Genomic DNA, 25,814 nt, shown 5'->3' with positions numbered 1-25,814 from the left:
AACAAGTGGTACGGAATGAAAACAAAATAATATGAACTTTGCAAAACGATAATCCGGGCATCGGAACTTGGCTGTTTTGAAAACGCCTTCAAATGCGGCGTGATACCTCACGCATTCCGGAGAGTTCAAATAGTTGTATCATTGCGCCGTAAGAATGTGACGGACCTCACCTACTTGGTGAATCCAGCCCTGAGAGAGAATGAGCTGTTAATTCTGCCGGCTCACATCCGCCCGTACAATAAAAGAAAATAGTCTCTCTCGTAAATAAAAAGCTTCTCTCACAATCAGATAAAAATCAGATAAAAATTTGCTCTTCGTGAAAAAAGGTTTTGAACAGAAGACGTTCCCAGTACCAACTAAATTTGTTTTCACTTGCAGAGTTACTAGAATATGTAGGGCAATACTCTTTCAATGAAAACTTTTATTCGTACTCTCTCGATTAAATTTCAAGTATTTTAAGCTTTTCATGATTTTTCACTGCGAAATTACGTTAAATGAGAGAAAAAGGACCACAGCACATGTTGTAATCTGGTTCATTTTCTGGGGCGTGTGTTGGAGAACTGAGATCCGCTTTATCTCTGTTATGTTGGATCACTGTTGATAGTGATAGTGGAAAAATGAACGATAGCTTACTGTCAACAAATGGTTTGTCAGGTCAATCTCGATGAAATCTTTCATTCTCGGTGATGTTCTACAGGTAATAGAACTTCTGAATTCTTGTTTGCCGCTCCTTATTTTCTCGCTTATGTTGTTGCCTCACTCTCGAACTATTCTACACTGTGATATGCTTCTATAATAGTCTTAAATGGGCATGTATTCAATGGCCTATGACTCAAAAATCAGAGGTTATCTATCTTGGAGACTCAACAAGTTTTTGACTTTCAAATCATTATTACGTGTGGCATCCAAATTTATCGCACATCGCAATCTGTAACCCAGCATGTACTCTCTGAATCACTCAGTCTGAAACCCTTGCGGCTGAACTCGCTAACTCTGTCCCCATTTTACGGGTAAATGATCAATGTCTGTTTTGAGCTCTCCACAATCTGGACACACTTCATTTCAATCATTTTGGCTTTTAATGCTGAGATTTACAGGTTTCGTTCCTCTTTCGCATACATTTTGCAATTTTTGGGGATTATTAAGTTTGGGTGACTTTGTATTCATGATTTGAATGTGAGTTTTACGTCAGCTGGTATTTCACTCCCTGATTTTTCCCACCGTTTACGAAGCTTAACTATGTCACAGGTAGTTTTAGGATCCTCAAACTGTAGTTATTAGTCTCTAGTGATTAATAATGGTGCTTTGATGGCTGAATTGTTCTCTGTATGGAGATTCGTCCCCCTCCGTTCAATGCAATGGCTTGTACAAGGTTACAAGAGTGGGTCTCCTTCGAAGCGACGTCCACAGAAGTGTCAGTGAGTTACTAATTTATTATGGTACTGCTCTTCTTTTGAAACACTGGTTACAATTGTACCATAAGTCGCATCGAGGAACTACTTCTCTGGCAGATCCCTATCTGAGTAGGCAAACAAAAAGCACGTATGTGGTTGCTTAAATGAGCCAGAAATAATGGTTCCTAGGGTAACCTCGAATGTTAGTGGGTACTCATATTAGGGTCTTACACGGAGAAGTGATCAACCAATCCATAAATGAACTATCCATTTTCTGATGGGTAACGCGCATTGAAGCTGGAGCGCGCAAAAACACATCTATAAGCAGAGCGTTGGAGGGATTTTAGAGGTAAATTTCTCAAAAACCTACCAATGAAACGTTGCCAAATCTCTGAAAATCCAAACATCAGAGCACCAAAATGCTGATTGAATCAATTCAAGTTTAGGAAATTAACTAATGTTCCAGGAAAAGGTAACTAACAGCAGTGGCATTGCCCATTTACACACTTGTAATTTTGAACGATGCGGATGAGGGGATAGTCCATTCTTGATGACGCAAGTACCCGCTTTGATTCTAGGTTACCCCAAGCTTGAAATAGTGGTTCCTTATTGTTAATTACAGTCCAATAGAGCGGTTGTATTATGTTAATAAATGCTTATGTAATGATATAGCTCAACTCTGCACCCACACATTAAGTAAACTCGACTTACATCCTGCCATTTTTGGATCTTCTAATTTATATTAACAATTTTTGCTTCTGTTCTGCTCTCTAGGCAAGACTCCTGGGTTGACTTAATATGATCTCTTGCTGAGAATGCCCATCCAGGCGCCGCAGTGGACCGAATTTCTGTCTTGTCCCGTCTGCTGTCATGAATTTGATGCCCAAAACCGCCCACCCATCAATTTGGCATGCTCCCATACCATCTGCCGAACATGCCTCACCAACCTGCACCGCAAGCAGTGTCCGTTCGATCAGGTGAATTACCAACTGTCCTCAATCTCTTGTCCCATGCTCCCTCGTACATTATTGTAAATTAATATATTTGTGACACCCAAGATGAAAATTTGGCCTGAAGTTTTTTCTTTCTTATAATGAGTCCTTCATGCCCCGTGTCCAGGCAGTTATGCTGGTATGGACACGTGCAAAGATTGTCGGAGGAGAGGTTGGAAGGAGGTTGGAGAGGAACGAAATTCTGTGAAAAATAGGAAGAGGAATTCTCATAAATTCATCTGAAAATTTTGAAATTGTTGAAGGAAATTTGGCAGCATCTGAAGGCTCTTACAGCGTTCATCCTTAGCATGGCAGTACAGAGGGACAAAACTTTGAACCTAGTTTTCTTTGTTCCAAATCCATGTCACGTAGCTCCTTTTGAATACTTGCCTTCGAAATAACTTTCATAATCAAGGATGTAATTTTAATCAAAGATTGATATAATAATTAGGAATAATAAGGAATTAGCATTTCCTCTGGTGAATGCAAGAAATGGCAGTAAAAGAAGACTATCAATTATCTTTTCGAAAATCTAATGTGTTCCTGTTGTTCTATCCATTCAGATTGCTGTCAACGCCAACATCGAAGACTTACCAGTCAACACTGCAATTCTGCAACTGGGTGGTGCTGACATCTCAGAATGTGATCCATGCGTAAAGAAATTATCTGGAGAGGATCTAAAGTACTATCTTGCAGCCAAAAAATGTGTGGAGGAGTTGGCAGTTTATTTGAAACCATTCTGTTATGGTATGAATTTTTTTTATTTTTCCGAAAATGTCTGTCTTAATCAGGAAATTATTACTTCTTTTATGGGCCCAGCAAGTGCCTGCGAAAATTTTGCTAACCTATTTACTGCAATGCATTGACTATAATGAAGTATACAAAACATATTGAAAGCTAAAATTTTACATCAGAAAAATTTCTAAACGAATTAATAAAAAGAAATGAGGGGCTCCCAACAGCCTCATGTGATCCAAAAAAAATTGCGGATCCAACATTTCATGGACCTGGAAATATTCTTTTGTACTTTTTTGTAACATTTCATCAAGGATTTCAAGTAGTTTCTAACAAGAAGGCATAACTCTATTTCAAAGTCAACTCCAGAAAGCATGGCATTTTATACTCTTAAAAAGCATTTACACCCTTCTGCCAGAAGAGGAATGTTTTTCAGTTTGTGTATAGTCTCTAAGTAGAGCAACGTTTCACCTTTCTTTGCTCTTTGTAAATATTTGGTAGTGATGATGGGTGTATGTTATCCACACCACAAGCCTCTCTTGGAATGAAAGACCACTGTCGCAACATTCGACCCTTGTGTTTTGAAACAAATTTATCTGTGGTTTGACGGAAAATCCAATGAAGTCCAATACAGTCATAGAAGGAAAATACATTTTAAGAGCATACTGATGGACGAAGTGTGAAACCAAGTACTTATCTACGTTTGCAATGTTGCAGACTTCCTGTCATCCTGCATTTTGTCTGGAAAATTACTGAACATACTTTTTTGAAAACTTCCTCAATTTTCTTCCCTGCCAGTAGAATATTCTGTTTAAAGTTCAAGCTACATAGTTGGCTTGCTTCTCTTCGAAAAAATAAAAAAGGAGCTAAAATCATGAGACACTACAATGCAGATACGATTTTTTGCTCTTTACCCATTTATATACAACTAGGGGGCTGCGGCCCAACCTCCCAGAGGCGCTTCGCTTCTCTAATGTGGAGATATTGTTAGATCATTAAGAACATTAAGAGTTGGGGAAAACCCAGTTTGGAGATGGCAGGAAGCATGTGAGCGTGCGCGGCTGGAAGGGAGTGGGAGTGAAGGAGAAACCGGTTTGTGACATTCTTAGCGTGACACCCTCAGCGTGAAACGGCACCCTTATGAGTTTACACTATAGAGTAAGATTCATGTACAACAAATACTGTTACAACGTTTGACCCATTCATTTGATATCTCTGTTCTTATAAAAATAAAATACACCTCTCTGTAATCGTCAAGCAATTACCTACTCTAAATTTCTTTTCGCAGGGAACAACACTACTTGTGGGACGCTCTCTCGACCAATGCAGCGGAAGCTGGTTGCTCTCATCAGCTGTCAGCTCTTGTTGCAAGATGGGCGTGTCAGGGCATTGCGGGCAGCACGCTCGATTGGAGAACGCTCAGTTACAGACCTCATCTTACAGCATCAAAATCCGCAGCAGCTGTCAGCTAATTTGTGGGCGGCTGTCAGAGCCAGAGGATGCCAGTTCCTTGGACCAGGTGTGTATTCCCTCTTACTCTTGGCATTGTTATGTTGAGCGTTATTGTATTGGTGTCCTCCAGTGCATCGTATGCACTGTCATTCTGTGACGTCACGCATATGGGCTTCTTAAGATGGGCAAATGTTTTCCCATATAATTTTGGTCTGTATGCGGTCAGTGCTGGTATAGGGAAAGTCCACACGGCACGGATATATCAGCATGCTTGGGATCACTGTATTGTATTGTCATCACTTACAAGGTTTTTCTCTCTTAAGGAATTGGAAATGGGAACAATTGTGGTTTGTTAAAAACTTATGTCGAAACATGAAATAAAATGACTTAACTCTTTTCATATAAGGTGTGCAAGGTTTTCTTTATGCTGATCATTCATTTTTTACTAATTTCTAAGCTCATTTATTTAAAAATTACAAGTCCATTACAGTGAAAAGCTCTATTTCCATTACTTCATTTCTGTTCACAAGCAGTATATTGACTAACCTTTTAAACCCACTGGAAAGATGCATGGATGTGAAGGCTTTTTACTGCAAATTACTTTCCTTTCAAGCCCAAAAAACATCTTCATTGAAAATAATTCAGGAAGAAAGTAATTTTTAAAGTGAGAACAAGAATGATAGCTATACTGCCGTGCTTAGGAAAAACGCCATATGAACCTTCAGGTGTTGCCAAATTTCCTTTGACAAAACACGAACTTCCTGGTAAACTTATGAATATTTTCCTTCCAATTTTTCAGATTATTTTCTTCGCATTTTCACCTTAAGCCCCTGAAAATTTCAAGAAAAAGTATTCATAGTTTTCCTTAAAAATAAACATATTATCGAAGGAAATTTGGCAACTCAAACGTTCATACAACGTTCTTCCTTAGCATGGCAGTTTAGCAGAATAAGGTTTTTAAAATTACCAAATTATAAATGCTCATAAGGTGACAAAGTGGGTAGTGTTTCAGTCGAGTGACTATTTTCAAGAGACCTGATGAATTTAATATTTCCTGAATCACATTTTAAATATCAATAAATACCGGTATAGATTTTCAGCTCTCGAGCTACAGTTTCCCTTCGAATAAGGACTAAAATTTTCCTTTTTTTTTTCTTTATTCAATTTTGCAGCAATGCAAGAAGAAGTGCTGCGTTTAGTCCTACTTGCACTGGAAGATGGCTCAGCACTCTCACGGAAGGTCCTAGTGATGTTCGTCGTGCAAAGACTGGAGCCCCATTTTCCGCAAGCCTCCAAAACATCGATTGGGCATGTGGTGCAACTACTGTACCGAGCATCTTGCTTCAAGGTCTCGAAACGCGATGGGGATTCCTCCCTCATGCAGCTCAAAGATGAGTTCCGGACTTATGACGCTCTGCGGCGGGAGCACGATGCTCAAATTGTGGAGATCGCCACCGAAGCTGGCCTTCGAATTGCCCCGGACCAGTGGTCAGCTTTACTGTACGGCGATGCGGCGCACAAATCCCATATGCAGAGCATCATTGATAAACTTCAGTCTCCTCAGTCATTTGTCCAGGTACTTTTTCTTACTTTTTAATGGAAATCTTCCAAGTTCCTAAAGTGGGATTACGTCCCCCCCCTCCTGAAGTATGCACTACATTAATTGAATTGAATTTTGCAAAAAGGTACAAAGAGCAATCTAATTTTGCTAAGATTGCATAACTTTTTTTACCTTGCAAATATAAACTGATCATACATCCTAAAGTGCACTGGTATCTCAATTTTAATCCCTTGTATATCTATTTCTGAGAAAAAAAAAAAAACCTCCAGCAATGTCTATGTATCAACACTTCTTTCATTTTGGTTTCAGTCGGTTCAAGAGCTGATAATTGCGCTGCAACGAACAGGTGACCCAGGGAACTTATCTTCCCTGCGGCCGCATCTTCAAGTTTTGGCATCCCTTGACCCTAGCCCTGAGAACAACTCTTGTGAATGGAGCGTGCTGTGCAGTGCTCTGGAAAGCACGCTGGCGGTCGTAGCCGGGCTGTCGGAATTTGTTCGTAACCACGGAAACCGGAAGGCAAATGAGCAGCAGGCCTCGCCAGCAGCTGTTCACGCCGGCAAGTACAAAGTGAGCCTGTGTCGGGATCTATCCCTTCGTGGCTCATGTCCGAGAGGCGATAACTGTACGTTTGCGCACTCAGAGGATGAGCTTGACAAGTGAGTGAAATTTCATGTTTATGTGACAATAGCTCAATACGCTTGTAGTTGTCATATTGAATAAAGTAGGGTTGCCACAGTCAGGGAAAACCAGGAAATGTCAGTGTCGGAATAAAAGAGTTTTTACTAAAATTGCTTCGGCACCAGTTGATTTTGCGTCAGATTCAACAAACTGTCGAGGGATAAGTGTTGAGGAAAAACTCGTGAGTTCTTGATTTAACTTGTATTGAAAAACTTTTTTTAAAGAAATCACAGTTTCACAAAAAGGTAGAAAGTCAGAAGTCATACAAGAAGCACCGTAAAAGAGAGAGAATGGCACGACTATAGTCTTGCTGACGTCACGGGTAGTGAGACAACAAGCCTACGCGTGATTGGTTGGCTATAGTCTATGTAGGTATCAGCTGCAAGTCTAGTAATTAAATTTATTGGTGTTTATTGAAGATGGTTGGAGAATAAAGACTAAAAGTTAAAAAGTGGACTGGATCCAACCATCCCAAATAAGACTAGTGAGAGTTAAATGAAAATTTTAAAATATGAGGGAAAAATATGAGAAGGTGTTGACAGTCAGGGACTTTTAAGAAGTCAGGGAAAACCGGGAAATGTCAGGAAAAATGACAAAAATGTTACGGAAAATTTAATGGGCTTGAGGTTTCAAACGACAAATTTTGCCCAAAAACTATTTCCAGTTATGCCTTCTTAACCATCCGTCACATCTTCAATTGTCAGGGAATTCCACCAAAATGTGTCAGGGAAATCAGGGAAATGTCAGGGAATTTCATTTTCTAAATTCTGTGGCAACCCTGATAAAAGATAAAGAGAAAAAAAGATGTGACTCGGTGGGAAGGAACCTTAGAGTGTGGATGGAAATGCTTTGGATTAAATCAGTGAAGTCAGTTAGGTCAAGTCAGGTTAAAAAATTAGAAATTTATTTAATGATTAAAAACACTTGCCAGTATCCCAATAAAACAAGTTGCAAGCAGTTTTGTTCATTTTAGTAAAGACAGGGCACGAAATAGGTCCCTAGCCAAGGTATGATAAATAGCTTTGGGCAACATATTTCTTCGAAATTTCAGGAGGAAAATTAATCACACAACGATGAATTTGGAAATCAACTTCTAAACAAGAAAGCAGCGTTTACAATCAATATTTGTCAAAAAGCAAAAATACCAATGAAGTCATTCGTTTAATGTTACTTCCATTTGGTCTGTGTTTAAAATATTTGTTGATATCTTGTTCAGGAGTCGATTGAAAAAATTTCCGTTTTATGCATTGTTTTCTGCGTAAGATTTTGAAAAATATAAGTGAATTTTCTTCAACAACGTTCTTTTCTAGTTCGGACCTTGTCCAGTGGTCCATTGTATAATAATACGATAATATTAGTTATTCTTACCTACAAGCCTTTTTCTCAAAGAGCAAATAACCTTTTTCAATGAAAATGGGGTTTTTTTTCAGCTTTTTTTCAGGCACTCTCAGTTATGTGTTGAAGCATTGAGGGAATGGAGGTAGGCTAATCTCATGTAATTTGATAGAGGGGGTCAAAAAGTCACTTAAAATGCATAATCCCAATGTATTATCCTTTGACTTTGGTTCGTTCAAATATTTAGGATCCTTGCTACTTTAAATAGTTATCGAAGTATGAGCGCAGTATTGATATTTTGCTCTTTTTTTCAACAGGTATAGGACAAAACACAAAAAACCATTTCTACGAAGCTCTGGGGGCGCTAAAGATGAAGACTTTGGTATTAATAATTTCTCTTTTAGTAATGAAGGTAAGGTGACTCGGAAACTTAGTATGAAAGAAAATATTTTTTAACTTTTGATTTTTAGTATTTTTGTGGTAGAATGTTCACCAAATGACTCTAATCTTTGCCCTCAAAACTTTCCTAAAAATAACCTAGTAGATCAGTATTTCTTAGAAAGTATTTTCTTCTTAGAAATACTGTTCGGAATAAAGAAAGAGAAAGGGATTCAAAGAGTATCAATTTTATTCTTGAGAATTTTTAATAATTCTGAGGCCTTATCCACACGAGCGCGGTTCGCAGAACTTAGTTCCAGGAACTTATTCCTCCAAAACCTGGAACTTCCTCCATACTCCGAGCTTCTACATATGTTTCTTTTGTTGTGAATTTGTTTGTTTTTGTTTTTTACGTCCTTTACATGTTTTGACATTTATTTTTGTTACTTTGGCGGCCGTAATAAGCTATTATTTTGCAGTAATTGTATAGTTTAATTGAAGTTCCGGTTCCAGTTCGGGCGAACTTGTGTGGACAGCATGCCTCATTTTAAGGAACAAGTTCCGGGAACTGAGCAGTTTGTCGAATAAGTTCCTCGAACGACGCTCATGTGGACAGGGCCCAATATCAATCGGAATTTTTTTTTTTTTTGTATTTTTTAACCGATACCCAACTCCAGGAATTTAGTTAAATTTTAACCTTCTCATTTTTTGATGGGCTTTCCCTTTCCAAAAGCCCAGTCCCCCCCCCCCCCCAATTGTTCAAAGTGATGATTTTTTTCCTCTCTTTCTTTCTTTCTTTCTTTCTTGTAAAAATTGCTACAATTCTTCAAGAAATGGCAATTTTCTTGCTGGTGCAAGCCAGCCCTCCTACTTTTGCACATGACCAATGCGACTTGCTGGTTGCATTGTCGATGTTTCTGGCCCCCCAAATTACTTTATCAAGAGAAAACGTCCAAAATAAATCTTAATAGATTAAAAGTTTTCATTTTGCCTTATTACCTCTGGCATTAAAACCTTCCTCTTATTCCAATTTGTTACAGTGGGAGGTATGATAAGGAATGAAGGGACTAATTTTGTTATGAATAATCCTCCACCTTCGGATCAACTTCCCTCATACTTATCAGAAGTTTACAGGTATGGTTCTATAATTACTCAATAATTTATTTTACTGAATTCAAAAGAGTTCAGAAAAAATCACCACCATCCTATCAGAAGCAATTTTAAATTGTTTCTACTGCAACGTCAAAGAGCTAATCTAACAGTAAGCCATTAAAAATGCTTCAAAGTTCAAAACATTGATAACGCATTGATTAAAAATGGAAAATAGCTGTTTTGTATCATACATTAAGAATAGTGTTTTATTTAGAATAGACAACTTTTATTTTCTGCTTGCAATCTTCATCACTGGAAAAATACCCCATCAAGAGAGGTATCTTTGAGATGCTTGAACCATTGATGCACAATAATTTTTATGTGGTTCTGCGCTGGAAAAAAAGTTAACATTGACTTGATTACAGGCTGATGTTAGCACCAGTAAGAAGTGTGGTTGTGCAAGACAAAGGTATGGTTCAATCAGCCTTAAATGTGATTGACTTGACCATACTTCTAGCCGGTATCAGCTAGGAACATAGTTGAAATTATTATACTTTCTTTTCTGTGTATTGAAACGCTTTGTTTCTGAACAATTGTTTGCTTATGTTAATTAAACCGATTATTTTCGAAATCACCCAAGTGCCAAACTTACGAATGCAACAAAAACAAGACAAATCGTTTTATTGGCTTGGCTTGGCTTTGTTGACAATCTTTGAATTCCAAAAAAATTGTGTTTTCTTAGAGGGCTCTTTTCAAATCAGACATGGATGATTACACCAGAAAAACAATCTCTCTGCCACCAACATAGAGATTGGTGCTTTTGTGATTTGAAAAATAATGGGTTCAATTATTTATCATGTTTTATTTTCTAAAATTATAGATCGCAGTCGATAGTATATCTTTTTCTCTAACTGTTTGGGTTCATTTCTCTTTCATTATCTTGTTAGATGAGGAATAGCCCTTGATTTTGTCATGTTTTTAAAACTTCAGCCTATGAATAGAAATGTTCTATTTTGCAGTCATAGTGTGACCCCCCACAGTGTGGTTGTGAGCAGTCCAGGGGAGCAAGTATACCTGCCCCGTGTGGACTATGGAACACCAGCTCCATTAACGGAGCACTTACCAATCGAACACGCTCGCCAGCAACTTACTCGGACAAAACCAGTCATGTCCAGCTCACCAACGCCAGCTAAGGTTGATATATTTCTGCTTCTGTTTGCTCCAGTAGAATAATCCTTTGCCAGTAAATGTAAAATTAATTTAGTTTTTTCGGAGAAAGATTCTTTAAGAAATAGATTTTTTTCTAAAAAGTTAAAATCTCTTCGGAAGCCTGAAATTGGAAGAAGTTTGACTGAACATTGGACAGAGTGCTGCTCAGTAGCTTTCTGTTCATTCGCCATAGAGCATCCATTATACTACTGTGCGAAGGACAGGGTTGCCACAGTCAGGAAAAACCGGGAAATATCAAGGAATTTTAAAAAGTCAGGGAAAACCGGGAAAACAATAAAAATGTCAGGGAAAATTTGTTAAATCACCTTCATTTGCTTTCTAGATAAGGGTTTGAGGTTTTGAACAACAAATTTTGCCTGAAAACTATTTTCAATTATGCCCTCTGAACTCTGCCATCCGTCACATCTTCATTTGTCAGAGAATTTCACAAAAATGTGTCAGGGAATTTCATTTTCTAAATTCTGTGGCAACCCTGTAAGGAAGAACGCCATATGAGTCTGTAGATGTTGCTAAATTTCCTATGATAGCACACAAATTTTCCGGAAAATTAGTTAATTTTTTTCTGCCGATTTTCCAGACGATTTGTTTGCAATTCAATCTAAAATATCTGATTTCAAGAAAAAATATAATTTTTCTCAAAAATTCATTTTTTATCCGGGAAAATTTGGCAACCCTGGAATGTTTATCTGGCATTTTTACTCAACACAAGGGTATAACAGTCACTAAGGAGCATGTGAAAAATAATACAAAAGCCTAACCAAAAACATGAATGAAAATTGTGTATGCAAGAATCAAATGGAAATGAATTAACTAATCATTCTGCTTTTATTTTTGTTCCTCTACAGGTGCAAAAGGTCTCCTCTGAAAATTTAATGGGTCTTCAGACGCGACAGACACAACCTGTCAGTGAACAGTTTATCTCCAAATGTAGAGTGAGTAATTTTAAATCATTTTTAAGCAGAGTTTCACGCACTTGAAAAATAATCAGTTGAATCAGCAGTAGTTTTAAAATCCATTCGTCACATCATGAATGTGTTTAAGCACTCAGAGTGAATGTAACCAAATTGAAAAGTTGTGACAGAGATATGAAAGATAAAGTGTAACTTTTTTGCAGTGAACCAAAAATAGATGACGATTCTGGATTGTTGTTTTGTATCTTTTTGTTTTGTATCAATGAATGACGAATGAACATGCTGACAAACGCTTTGTAATGCAATTGATATGCCTGTCATTACCCAATTCCTCAAAACTTCTACTCCTTCGAAACTTTCACAGTATTGGAAGAAGGGTTCAAAGGCTCATACTCAGACTTCCCAATTTGGAAAGACTTCATTTTATTTTTTTTAAATCAAAAGTCGTCGCAATAATATTTCAGTATTCTTACTCATTTTTTTTTCTCTTTACCAGGAAGTCCCAATATACTCCACACAAGATTTTACTGGACTTTCTCATCCGCAACGACACCTGTATTACCGGTAAAAAATTTATCTCATTTATTGATCTTTTTTCCTTGTCTCTTTGAACTATTGAAAGATCAGAAAAAATTAAGAATGGAACATTTTTCCCCTCACTGAAGACTTTGAATGTGGAAAAATCAATTCACACAAATTTCCTCAGTTTTTACTGTAGCATCCCTTATCATAGGCAGTAATTCTTGTTTTAAACATTTTCTTGTGAAGCGCCTTTGAAAAGAAATAGCTTCCTAAAATTTATCAGGGAGCACTCTTTGTCTGCAAAAGTCGGAGCAAACTTTTATCAGACGAATATGAAAATAAATGAAGAAGACTCATTACTCTTGAATTTTCACGCATTTTTTACTTTTTTTGATGGAAACTCTCTCATCATAGCACAACCGACAATGGTATTTCTTAAAGGGAATTAAAACCTATCTGTCCTTAAAATATTGCATTCTAATTAGCATTTCATCTCTTGCAGTACAACTTCAGGTGGTGACGATGAGTTTGTGCCGTTTGATCCTCCGATTGTAAGCAAATATGGGCCAATCTCGCGTTCGGTGAATCCAACACAGTCATTTCATAGCATGTCGGATACTGCTACGGGTTCAACACAAGGACTGAGGAGTCCTGTTGCATCTTGGTATTTCAATCCTCCCCACGGTAAGAACTTTGTTCGATGCATTATTCAATAGAAAGTGAAGCAATGGGATTAAAAAAGTTTGTCTTTCAGAAACCAAAACAAAGTCTAGTGAGGACTGAAAAAGGTGCAAAAATCATCAAAGATTTTTCTCGAAGAGGCTCAAAGATCACAAAAAATTCACCAAAGAAGACCTTCCACAAAAACGAAATTTACTTAGTTGAGTTGTATTTTGTTCGAAACATCAAATTGTTTCTGTTTTTTTTTCTTGTTTCTTTTGCGTGATTCTGAACAACAAATTAGAAAGCTAATTCCAATTTTAGTTTAGAAAACAGCGTTGGCTTGGGCAACAAAATAAAAACAACTTGCCTCTGAGCACGTTGCAGTTGTTGTACAACAATGTTGCTGTAGGGGTTCCCAAATTTTGCTCACAAAAATAAGCCCTGCCCCCACAACACAAAACAACTTCGAAAAAAATGCAATTTTTGCTTGTTTTCCCAACATGTTGCGAGTGTTGCCTTGGAACAAAATATGGCTTTGCTCTCCAACATTTTTTGGAAAACCAAGATATATGTCAACAGTTTAATTCCTTAAAACACACCCATGCTGCTATTTAAAATTCCTTTGTTACCGCATTTCAATATTACCATTCTAATAAAAGTTTCATGTTGAAAAGCAAATTAAGTGTTTCCTTGAATTTCTCAAGGAGTTTCTTGTGGAGTCAATATTTTAAACGCAGAGAAGAAAAAAGTCATAAAATTTTCAAGAAATGATGTCCGATCACAGGGTTCCAACAGTCTGGAAAACCTAGAAAGCTAGGGAATTTATAGCAACCTGGAAAAGTCAGGGAATTTTGCAAGAAGCGTTTGCAAAAGTCAGCACCATGGAAAGGGAAAATTTAGGCGGAAGTTTTGTTAGAAAGTCAGAGAATTGGAAAATGGAGAAATTATTGAAACCCGCTAGTTTTCCATTTGAATGTGTGATAGAAATTTTTTCCATTGCCAATAGTAGTACCTGCTTTTGTGTATTCTTCAGTATGTGAATTTGTTCAGCCTATATGCTGCCGTGTTAAGGAAAAAAGCCGTATGAACCTTCAGGCGTTGCCAAATTTCCTTTGATAAAACACGAATTTCCTGGTAAATTTATGAATATTTTCCTCTCAATTTTTCAGATAATTTAGTTCGCAATTTTACCTATATATTCTAAAAATTTAAAGAAAAATATTCATAGATTTTCTAAAAAACAAAAACTTTTTTGAAAGAAATTTGGCAACTCTCGAATGTTTATACGGCGTTCTTCCTTAAAATATACTCCATGCACATAGTGTTCCAATTTCACCGGGCGTAAAATACTAAGTGTGCCTGAAAGTGAGGATTTCGTGCCTAAAAACTCAGAGCTCTAGCCACATGTGGTGACAGAAAGACGTCAGATATAACTTGCTGCGAATTTTTGACGCAGTCATAGCCTATCACTCTCAATGCAGGTGTAGTAAGGTTTAGTTTGAGGCAGGAACGAAATTAAAAAGTATCACGCAAGCAAAAATTCATCTCACGTTCATGTTTATTTTCATCAGGTTTGCCAGCTGCTGCGCACATCCTTCCACCACCACCAGGAGGAGTTGCTGAAAGTTACATCACAATAGGACATCACCCAATTTTTGACGCTCCTCATCTATTCATAGGAAACGTACAAGATAATTTGCCCAAAGAGTAAGTTTTCATTCATTGCATGCAATCTTTTTTTCAGTTTGTATCCCATATGGCATGTTATATTTACAAGATCACTATTATAAAATTCAATGAAAAAAAAGCTTACTCTACAGTTATTTGCAGTTTCATGACAAATTTGAACTGAAGATAGATAGTAAAATTTAGATATTATTTCTAAAGATTTCAGTTTCTAGATTCAATTTACTGGTTTTGTAACTGCCTCTGTGTATTGACAAACAATCTATTTCGGAATGATCTGGCCTGGTAGGAAGAGCTTTGTTTCCTCTATTTTTTTTTTTTTTTTTTAACATTTATACTGTGCATTAAATCAATGTAGAAACCACAGAAATGTGTATCACAGTTTGCAGCATTGCTGACTGCCTGTCACTTTCTTTTCAAAGAAGAAAACCACAAAATGATGCTTTTTAGAAGAAAAAAAAATTACCCTCTAGTTGAGGAATATTCTGTAAAAATTCCAAGTCATAACCTTGGTTTGGTCATTTTTAAAAATTAAAATAGGAGCAGAGAGTTTGACCGAAATGGAGGTACGCATTTCTGTAGTTCCACCATTGAAATATTGGTTTATGATCACCTCCTTTTTCCAAACCACACACAATATAGAACTGTTATCAAATGGTGAGTGCATGTCAAAGGACGATCTCCAGACCTTGCTCATAAAAATGATACGCAATGTCAATAGTATACTGTGTCTTAGTTTTGATCAACTTATTTTGTGTTTCAGTTTGAGAGTCGAATCACAGAAAGTCAAGAATCAGCTCCGCAACCTAGAAAAAATGATCACAGATTTAAAAGTAAGTGTGTTGAATCTCTTGCTTTCCAAAGCTCAACTTTAAGATATTCCAATTATTACGCCCTGAAGAAAAGGATTTCTTTCCTTAAAATATGTCTGAAGAGTATCAAAGTACAAAAAAAGTATTGCTCTGTATTTTATGAGGGTTTCCCTGTCAATAGAGCTCTGCAGAGGGCTTTTTCATGCATTTTCTTGCAAAACCATCGTGACCCCTGATCCTGTTCTTGGCACCATTGCAGAGGGCTTTTTCATGAATTTTCTCGCAAAACCATCGTGACTCTGTTCTTGGCACCATGGCATTTTTAGGGTTTCTAACAGTTTAAGGAACCTAGAAAGTCAGGGCATATACGGTGACTGGAAAGAGTCAAAGAATTTTAAGAGAAGTGTGTCGACTCAGCAACTTCAGCTGATGCCATTAGAGACAGCGCAAACAATTTTCGAGTGACTTTTCCCGTTCGTAATTTGAATCTGAATGCTGGTAAGAAAGTATCGGAGTATCATTCTCTGAAGCCCATCAACAGATAATTTGCAGGTGTCTGAAATTTGATGAATTTCGTGTTTAAGTGGAAGCTACTGGGTGAACTGAACACGAGAATACCCTTGGTTCATTAATTGAACAATTATGGGAGAAGATATGATAAAATTATCTAATCTGCTAAAATACATGTGTTTAAATGGGAAATGCTGCCAGATGACGTCACTAGGCGGTGCATTTTCTCACTTTTAAATCTATTTTTATACCATTTCCCATAACAAAAAAAAATTATATAAAATACTGTGATCTCAGCTCTTTAAGCACTTTCGGATGAAGCAATAAAACATTTACATGCAAATTCTCCACTGTGTTGAATCAGTGAAAGCTGGGCTCACAATGATCCATTATCTAGGAATGAATCAATTTATCATTAACTGACAAATTTTGAAACAATTGCAGCTAGCTACACAAGGAGGAGCCATGAATGATCGAGAGACGCTCAATCAAGAGCTTCAATTAATTGAACAAGGAATCAAGGAAAAAGAGAAAGAATTAAGACTGGTGAGTTTTTACGTCATGTACAAAACTTTCTTCCAGAGTAAGGGAAAGACCAAGCTAGCAAAAAGTACAATAATTTTAATGCGCATATCTGTTTGGATTGCTATGTATTTTTAACTTTTGCCCATTTCTGAGAAAGATTTTTTTAGTCGACAAAAATTTCAAATATGCCCTCTTAAAATTTTCTGCTATGAGGCCTGCGGGCTGATTGTTGAAACTGATAGACATAGCAATAGACAAAGAAAACGGAAAGGATATGGAGGGATCCTATCGGTGGAAGCGGGTGGTTGTAATGGACAAAAGACACAGGTAATAGACAAACTAACGGCAACCCACAAGAGACCCGATAGTTAGTCTATCATTTAACCCCTTAGTCTATAAGGACCACCCATTTCAACCAACAGGATCGCTCCATACTCCCTAAGTCATCTTCGTCTATCGCGTTGTCTATCAATTTCAACAAACAGCCCGCTGGCCGATGTAATGCCCATTTTCTTGAATATTTTCTCAGATTGATTTTGATAACAACACATTAAAACCCTTAAGAGCCGTTTGTTAACTAGTGCATTGATAGAAACATTTCCTCATCTCCCTCATGAAAGAACAGAACAACCTTTCAGTGTTGCCAAAGTTCCCCTCGCAAATTCCATTTTTATCAGGGGAATCTTGGGCATTTCTAACCAAAAATTCCACCGATTTATCTTCAGATCTCATGCAAAAATCAGAAAAAATTTGAAGAGAAATTGCACAGATGTATTCTTGTAAAAAATTGAATTCTTTGAGGTAATTTTGCAACCTTGGAAGGGAGTTACCTTCCTTCGTGCAGAAAACTATGTATTTTCCGAAGAAACTGAAACTAAAACATTAATGGGGTTATGCAAACATCCATTTTATTTGATGAAAGCAGAATTTTTCTCATCCTTTTTTGGTATTTTACAAACTTCAGGGACACTTTAGCGTCCAAAGCTTTTTTCTGCATTCATCCCCGAAAAAAATTTTCAATTATAAACCGCTCGACTTTTTATTTTCAGAACAAGTACGTATCAAGTGCTTGTGGCTTTACTAGTCATGCTTGGCAGGAAAATGCTATATCCCCTTCAAATTTTCTCAGGGACGATGTAAGTATTCTGCTCTTTCATCCTAGAGCGTATTCTCCTTGTAAAATAGATTAAGAGACTACCAACACTTACGTCAGCTTGCAATCAGATGACACCTGAACAGTATTTCTAAGTTTATTCAGTCCATTAAATTGGGGGAAAAGTGCCGTAAGAGCTTTTTCCAGGAAAAAAAATCCGTGCTAAAAACGGTAGAGGATTCTTTTTTCCAAACCTTCATAACTTTATCAATTTTAAAGTGAACCAAATAAACTTAGTACCTATTGATAGAAAATAAGCAATCAAATACACAATTGAACTTACATTAAATCGTAAAATATGCTCCTTTTAAGCTCCTCTCTGTTAAGTAAGATCATTTGTATGGCCAGAGTGGAACTCTCTCAATTTTGGATTTTGTTACACTCAAGATAAACCTGGTTCCTCCCCCCCCCCCCCCCCCACTTTCTTCCTTCAAAAGAATTGAAGCAGTTTGAAAAAATGCCCAGCACACCTAGTAATTTTATTGATCAAAGAAATTTTACCCATCTCCGACTGATGAGACTGAATTTGAAGAGAGCGTAGTTATGAGTATTTAGGTGCGGTGTCAAGAATTAAGGAGCATTCCGGAAGAAGGGCACATACGCGTATGTGCCTTTTTCTGGAAATGGCAGAAATGGATTCTTCGCATCCTCATGTACCAATGTCCCGAATTTAAGCTTAATTAATCAATTTTTGAAGCTCAGAGACCTAGTTTTGTGAGGCTAAGTCAGGGGTCACAGGCGTATTTCATCTATTTGCCTCTGGATACGGTTGCCGCGACGTTGAGGAGATAGCGCGCAGGCAGGCAGGCAGGTGATGGGTACTGATGAGAATCCCTCACTACAGATGCATCGCACTGAATCAATGCAATATCATCCGGTTGCAGTGATTGTCAACGCGTTGCACCGGTCGCACGTGAATTTTTGTAATTATAAATAATTCAATTTTTAATGGTCTCTTGTGAGTTTGAATTTTTTGAGTTTTTTGCTTGTTTCGTTGTCTTTTTTATTAATATTGATCGAAGATGATCCACCCGCGCTTCGCAATCGAAATTATTATTTATTAATTAATCGGAAGCATTTGTTCTTGTTTAGAAACTAGTTAAAGTCTCGAAAATTCAGCTTTAAAAGCCAAAACCTATAACCACCAGAAAATTTCCAAAAAAAAACCACCATTTCCGGAAAAAGGGCACGTAACGGAAAATTTTAAAAAAGTCCCCCCACAACACTGAAAAAAGTTTTACTAGTGGTCGTTATTCATTCTAGGGTATGAGTGCCCCAGTTCGAATGTATGTCATCATCAGTGCCCAGAAAGTAAGAATGAAAACTTCAAATACTTTTCTCTCACAATGCGTTTTTTCGGCATGTGCCCTTTTTCCGGAAAGCTCCTCAATAGGACTACATTTTGCAATAGGAAACCACAATCTCCAGCTCAGCTTAGAAACAACGTATGTACTAATAATGACCCTATGCACATATGTGCTTTTACGGATGAGCCAGAAGTTGTAGTTCCTAATCGTACTAAATGAAGTCTGAAGTCGGTTCAACCTAGGTATTTTGATCTGTTTCTCAAATGGCTGATTTTGGTTTGATTTCACAGGAAGATACGTATGAGAAAGGGATCGCAGATGACATGAGGGAGCTAGAGCTTCGATGGGCTTTTGAACTTGAGGAACAGGAAAAACAGTGGACGCACCAGGAACCTTCATCCACAAAAAAGTAGCACCTTGTAAGTCATTAGTTTCTTTTTTTCACTTCTTGGTTGCTTCTTGAAAATGAAACTACTCAAGCATAGTTTCTGATTGTGGTATTTCAAAATTTCTACCCCTACCTTATTTTTAAAGAGAATGTTGAGCAAACTTTTGGATGAAAGGAGAGTTATCGATAGGGCTGTGCGAATACTCAAATTTCGAGCCGAGTATCGAGTACCCGACTTGGCTCAAAAGTTAGGTTAGGCTCAAGGGAGGACTCGACCTGGCGCCATAGAGTACATAGAGTTGTAATGTAAATGGGAGAGCTGGTGCCATGTGCTCCTCAACGAGTTCCGAGCCCGGTATGCGCCGAGTTTGGGTCACTTCGATACATGTTCGATCCAAAATGGCGGTGTGGAATACGTGGTGATTCCTATCTTCTTTGTTTACATCGGACGGCCGGGTACCTGTGTATCGCAAACAATCGATTATGTTTCGAAAAAGTGACCCAGTGCCACACAGGAGTCTCCGAATTCGGAAACGGGAAAATGCTTAAAAGTGGCGACAGCGCACCCACTTACATTACGACTCTGTGTATCCTATGCCTGACTCGAAAGTTAGGTTAGGTACGAGCGAATACTCGAGTTCGGCTTGAGTGCCGATAACACGAGTTTTTTCGAGTAATATGAGCTTTTCTGAGCCAGAAACACCAATAGCGTCCAACTCCTGAATATTTTAATCATTCTCTTATTATTCTTGGTTTGCCATCATTTTTTATTGTAAATTCACATGTAAAAACTCAAAATTTCTCAAACTGGACTCAAGCCCGACTCGGCTCGATGGTCATTTTCAAAGCTCAAACTCGGCCGGAAACAGTGACCAAATACTCAAACTTGGCTCAAATCCAAAAAACCAGGCTTGCACAGCCATAGTTATCGATAAAAGTCCATCCTGAATTTCCTCAAATCTACAATTTCTTACCATGAAAGGTCTATATTTTACAGAATGCGCAGTTATTTGGTCATTTCCAGTCTGTATTCAGGTCTAATTCAGGCCTAAATATGGGTCTAAAGGCGAATTTTGCTGAAATATGGGAGTTTTGTGGGTTTGCGGTCGAATGCCAAAAAATGAATATTTTCCGTCATAATCGGCCCTCATACCCATGTTTAGCCCAGTATTAGATCCAAATAGAGACCGAGAAGAACCAAATCTAGTGCATTTCACATAATATAGACCTGCAATGAGTAAAAAATCATAGACTTCAAAAAAGTTAGCAAGGGGGGGCCGAAAAATGGCCGTTACTTGTTACTAGGTTACTAAACTACCCCTCCTTTTCCGAGAATATCCTTGGAAAGGCAAAAGAAAATCGGACACAGTTTCATGCAATGATCAGTCTTTCTTCAAAGGAGGGAAGACAGGAAATCTTCAGCATTGTAAATTGAGATATTAATAGTGCATCTGCAAGAATGCGCATTTCGTTTCTGATATTTCAATATCTTTGATCTTACTTCATTTTTTAAAAGGAGAACAAACCAGCATGGCTTGAAGTTTCAAAAGAATGTGCTTTACTTAGTGAGAACAAATCACGGAAGTTTTCAAGATGAAACATTAATTTTTCCATTTGATAAATAAAGTGAGACAGGAATTTTGCAATGTTAAAAGAAAGATACGTATTTCTGCAGTTTCTTTGTTGATATGTGGCTTCATAGTTTCACCATTATTTTACTTCTGTGTTAAAATCTGAATAGAAGGAGGGATTTATTATCAATGAAAATTCAACCTCTGAGGGTAGCATTGTCGATTTCTAAAATTCTCACTTTCGATAAAGCCGGTTCAACATCAATTGTTGTTACAACTGATGGTCAAAACAGTATGGAAAATGAAAACTTAAGCAATTGAATAAACATTACGTTCGAGTAGGGTATCATAGTCTCGACAAGAGCTAAAAATTAGAAATCTGATTTTAATTTTCTTTTCTTTTTTTCCAGATTTCTAGGTGTTTCTTCTAGAGCATGTTTCCAATAATAGGCAACAACCTCAACAGTCTGTTTCGAACCTCTGAATCAGCGTAATTTCTTGCACTTTTGTCAAAGTGCATGGTCAATCCTCTCTTGTAGTGTAAGTGCCTGAATACGTAACCGTTTTATCTAACACTTCTAATCAATTATTTTTTCAATTTCGTAAATTTACCCCTTTTCCCTCAGGATCCCGCAGGGGAAAGAAATATCGCTTGATTGTTTCTCAACTTTATAATTCTTTATGTAGACCCATTCAGTACATAGATTACTATTTTTGAAAGGTTCTCATGTCTAGTTTATTGTGATTTTAAAATTGATGGTAGATTTCTCGTTGTGATAGATTCTGACTAAAGGGCTCTTCACTTCCTCAAGTAATAATAGCAATGGCGTGGCGTGCTTTGCGATATATTGATTGATCTACCATTTAAACCTATGGAAAAGGATCAATAAGTAGGGTGTTTGCAACGAACACTTTAATAATCGATTCTTTGCTGTAGCTTCAAATTGAGAAATTTCTATAATCGATCATTCACACTTCGCCACTGAATAATAGGGCCTCCCCCTTGAATAGGTCGTGTAGTTGCTCCTACACAAATCGCATGGTTCGTGCAGCCTTGAAAATGCTTTATCCTGAAATTTTTTCAAGGCCTCAAGAGAGCTTGATTTTCTGGGAATGTCATGCAAAAAGTCTTGAAAATTCTTCAAAAAGTATTTGAATTTCAATTCTTGAGGCTGTATGAACCATGAACTGAAACAAATTTTACTAGTATTATCCATTGCTGAATTTCTTTGAAATCAAATATGAATTTTTGTCTCCAACCGGTTAAGAATGATTCTAGTTTTAAAATTTCTTCCTGTTCTCCAAAATTTCAGTTGTATTCTGAATTTTTAAACATCTCAATGCAAACACTTTCAAAGTTTTCTGATTTTAATTCATTAATCTTAGGATTGGATCTACAATTAGGATAAATATTGAAAATTTGGAGGATCAGAGAAAATGACCTAAGAGTCAGTAGAAAAATGAATTTACAGCATTGGTGAATATTCCGTCAGATAGCTTCAGCTTGACCGTTGACCAGATCTGAAAATCTTGGTATTACTTTTTATCATTCTATATTTTCCCAAAAGTCAGGGAATTTTCTCAAAATTGGTCCGGAAAAACCGTGAAAAGTCAGAAAACTCTAATTCTAAATCTCTGTGGCCATCCTATGGCTTAACCTTAACTCCTTGTGGAGCATTTGAACAGTTTTCCTCAGTCGAGAACCCTTTTGTCAGAATCAACAATTTATCTGTTTTTGTTAACTGTTTCAATTGAATTTTGTATCGACTTCTATTTTAGATCAATTTAGGAATTAGCCTTTCAGTGATGAAAGAACCATTAGTTCTGGCCTATTCTATTCCTTATGGGTTCTCATTTTATATTGGTTTTGGTATTATCAAAGAATATTTCCCTTCATTGAATAGGAATTACAACTCAGATTTTTTTTGCCCTGTCCTACAAATGGACTGCATTTTGCAATTTGGAACTAAAAATTCTGGCCCGGTTTAAAAACAACATATGTACCATTGGTTTCCCTATGCTCATAAGAGTTTATTCAGATGAGCCAGAATCTATAGTTCCAAATTGCAAAATGCATTCCAAATAACGTACCATAAAAGTAAATAACCTCTGCGACAATAAGCCCGATGGAAAAGATCGTAGAGAGACAGCAGCTGTTTATCCGTTTGCACTGCTATACATGCTATACACTTCTTCATTCCTTTTTCTTGAACCCTCTTCGCTTACAACCCAGCGTTCACTCTTTTCCTACCTATTACTGGTTGTACACTTTATATGGCTGTCAAATTTGAAACGGCTACAGCCCTCTATTTTTTCCATTTGAACTGAAATTTGTTAGTTTGTTTCCTGAAATGTTCCATAATTTTTTCTCCAAAGAATTCATTTTTCAACTAATTCTTCCAAGACGATTGTGGACCAAAATTTTAAAAACCCAAGTTAATACACGAAGGAAAATTTGTGATCAAAATTTGTTAACTTGTAAGTGTTAAAAAATGTAATTAGTACGGTTTCAACGCAACCCTAATTTTACATTTTTCAATGATCTGTGTCCGGAGGAAAGCATATCCTGTCAAAAGCCAGTCAAAGAAGTTCTTTAGTCTCTTGACGTCTTGGAGGAATCTTCCACAACCATCCTTATCTCTGCACTTGACAAACCTCTGAGTTTTTAACGCTTTTTTTTAAAAAAAAAATTCAAAGAGATTACCTATCTTTTATCATATTTATGTGTTATTTATTCATTTTTCTCAATGGAATGTAGTCAGGTATTTTTCCTAGGTATATATCTTCTGTCATTATTATTCTATCAATGCATTAAAAATTCGCCAAATCTTCTTGCAATTGCCGAAACTTGAGACCTGGCTTTTATGGAATTTTTCTAATGATCGAAATGTGGCTCCAGTCCTAATCCAAATATCAGTGTTTGTTTAGTGGCTATTATTTTTCTATTCATAGTCTAATTTTTTACATTCATAGGTATATTTTTTAAAAAAAAAACTTCAAAATATTCTATTTTAGTTGGTACTTTACTTGTTGGGTAGTCATATTATATTTTTGGAAAAATCCGAAATCAGAGTTTGTCGGAATGTCAAGATTTTTCTATGCTTCTAGTTAAATTATATCTGAGCATCTGCTATCTAGACAATTTAGTTTTGCTTTTAAAAATGTTAAATATGTCAAAACTTTAAACAAATTCATGGGTTGACATTCGTAATGTCTGCAAGCAAAGAGGAACAAAATGGATGGCAGTGCCTCAAAATTTCCAATGGTGTTTTATTTTTTGGAGGGAAGCCTATCAATATTTTATCTTAAAATTTAAGAAGACACCAGTCATAGAATGATAGAAATCTCACGAATAATTTCAAGTAATATCTGCGGTTAATTTCATTTTAGAAATAAAAGTTTCGAAGAAATTTTGCCAAGCTCTAATGCAAACCTTTGCGAAGGCTTTCTGCTTGGAAAAAACCAACTTCATTCATATATCGCTGAATTATTCAAGAAAAAGAATTTGCAGTAGGCTTTGTGGCCATGAATTACAATTTGAGGTTCTCTCCTAATTCTATTTTTAGTTCCTTTTATTGTACCGTATCAGTCTCAAATAGTCTCAAGTCTTAATTTTACCTTACCAAAATTGACTTTGAAAGTTAAATTAGTTTTGTCACACAGAGTAAAACTCAAAATCTGTCTTAATTCGAAAATAGGTACCTCAAATGTGTCAGAATCAGATGTGCAGAAAATGTGCACTTGGTGCAGTCACCTTTGTTCATAGATGTTGTAGTCTGTTTAAATTTCTATATGCCAAGAAATTTTGCGAAGAAATGTAGAATGTACAATCTTGTACTGTGCTGGGAAGTCAACGACAAATTTCCCATTTTAAGGCAGTCAACTTATTTTGTCCGATGTGAGCATGTTAAAATGTTAAGTTCCTAGCAATTTTTGGATTTTCCCTACTTACAAAGTCCTAGTGCACCAATTGAAACTGTTTTGAACCATAATATAAAGAAAAATATTCAAAAATTATGTAAAAATAGTCTAAAATTGATCTTGAACAAATCTCCTTCCTATGTGATCTTTCTCGTCTTTTAAGTAAGAGCGTACTGTCCAAATTTTTCTCTAATGCATGAACTTCCGACTAAAATTAAACAAATAGAAAGTTCATCAATAAAAACATCAAAAATTAGGCTATGTTAGTTGTTAGAAAAACTCACAGTTGTTATGGACAACTTGATATCTTGAATTTTTCTGTTGGAGTTCCAAAAAATATTTGTCTAACTGGGAAAATTTTTCACTTACTAATCGTCGAATTTTCCAAAAACCCTAGGTTTTTAAAAAGTTCAAAAATTGCAAACATATAAGAAGAAAGTAAAACAAATTGTAGCGCAGTTGAAGTTTTTTCTTTCCACATTACCAGTCTTTAATAAAAAAACTAAAAAATAGGAAATCTCAAAGTTGTTTTCTTATGTATCGTAAATGTAGCATTACAAATTTTATTTTTGTATTCGATTTTGTTTGCCAAAGAGTGTTTCCTTCTTTGAATGAATTTACTGGAATTGCATGATGTGAGGCAATTTTTATGAAAGTTAATTTTTCAATGTGTTCTAACCTTTTGTATCAACGCTTCTTAATTTGAATTGTGGGCTTCGCTCGATATCTTGAAAATTGTTAACGGTGAAAGCTCTATCCAGAATATCCCAGCATTTTCGAATCGGGTTTGTGGTTTTTTTAAATTCAATTGCTCAGAAGGACCTGTATCCACGTGTATGTGCATTTGCATACTATCTATTTTTGCTGCAAATATTGTTATTGTGCTAATGTTTTTAATTTTTCAATTTTATTTTTTTCTCTTTTTTTTCAAATTTCCGTCTGTGTTATTATTGCAAAAATTTAAAGGGAGACTAAGTAGTCCTTAGAATTTCGAC

General features: G+C 36.6%; 1 protein-coding gene across 1 annotated transcript; it reads left to right on the top strand.

Annotated features, from left to right (window-relative positions):
- The first annotated feature begins 550 nt into the window (after positions 1-550).
- Positions 551-25,814, top strand: LOC109035113 (RING finger and CCCH-type zinc finger domain-containing protein roquin). Its single transcript, XM_019048609.2, has 18 exons — positions 551-697; positions 2,169-2,371; positions 2,950-3,133; positions 4,410-4,640; positions 5,746-6,149; positions 6,444-6,793; positions 8,468-8,562; positions 9,569-9,662; positions 10,640-10,814; positions 11,696-11,782; positions 12,258-12,325; positions 12,786-12,967; positions 14,518-14,653; positions 15,396-15,465; positions 16,399-16,500; positions 17,529-17,615; positions 19,230-19,358; positions 21,309-25,814. The coding sequence occupies exons 2-17, from the start codon at positions 2,210-2,212 to the stop codon at positions 19,350-19,352; spliced, it is 2,550 nt and encodes an 849-aa protein (XP_018904154.2). The 5' UTR covers positions 551-697; positions 2,169-2,209; the 3' UTR covers positions 19,353-19,358; positions 21,309-25,814.

This window comes from Bemisia tabaci, unplaced genomic scaffold, assembly GCF_918797505.1.
Source record: "Bemisia tabaci unplaced genomic scaffold, PGI_BMITA_v3".
Lineage (NCBI taxonomy): Eukaryota > Metazoa > Arthropoda > Insecta > Hemiptera > Aleyrodidae > Bemisia > Bemisia tabaci.
Note: the sequence above shows the minus strand (reverse complement) of the source record. Positions and strands in the feature narration are given on the sequence as shown.

Excerpts from the sequence above, each read along its gene's own strand:
- LOC109035113 (XM_019048609.2), top strand. The coding sequence starts at position 2,210 with ATGCCCATCCAGGCGCCGCAGTGGACCGAATTTCTGTCTTGTCCCGTC. Across the intron at positions 2,372-2,949 it reads AGCAGTGTCCGTTCGATCAG|ATTGCTGTCAACGCCAACAT; the intron begins GTGAATTACCAA and ends CTATCCATTCAG. Across the intron at positions 9,663-10,639 it reads TACTTATCAGAAGTTTACAG|TCATAGTGTGACCCCCCACA; the intron begins GTATGGTTCTAT and ends TCTATTTTGCAG.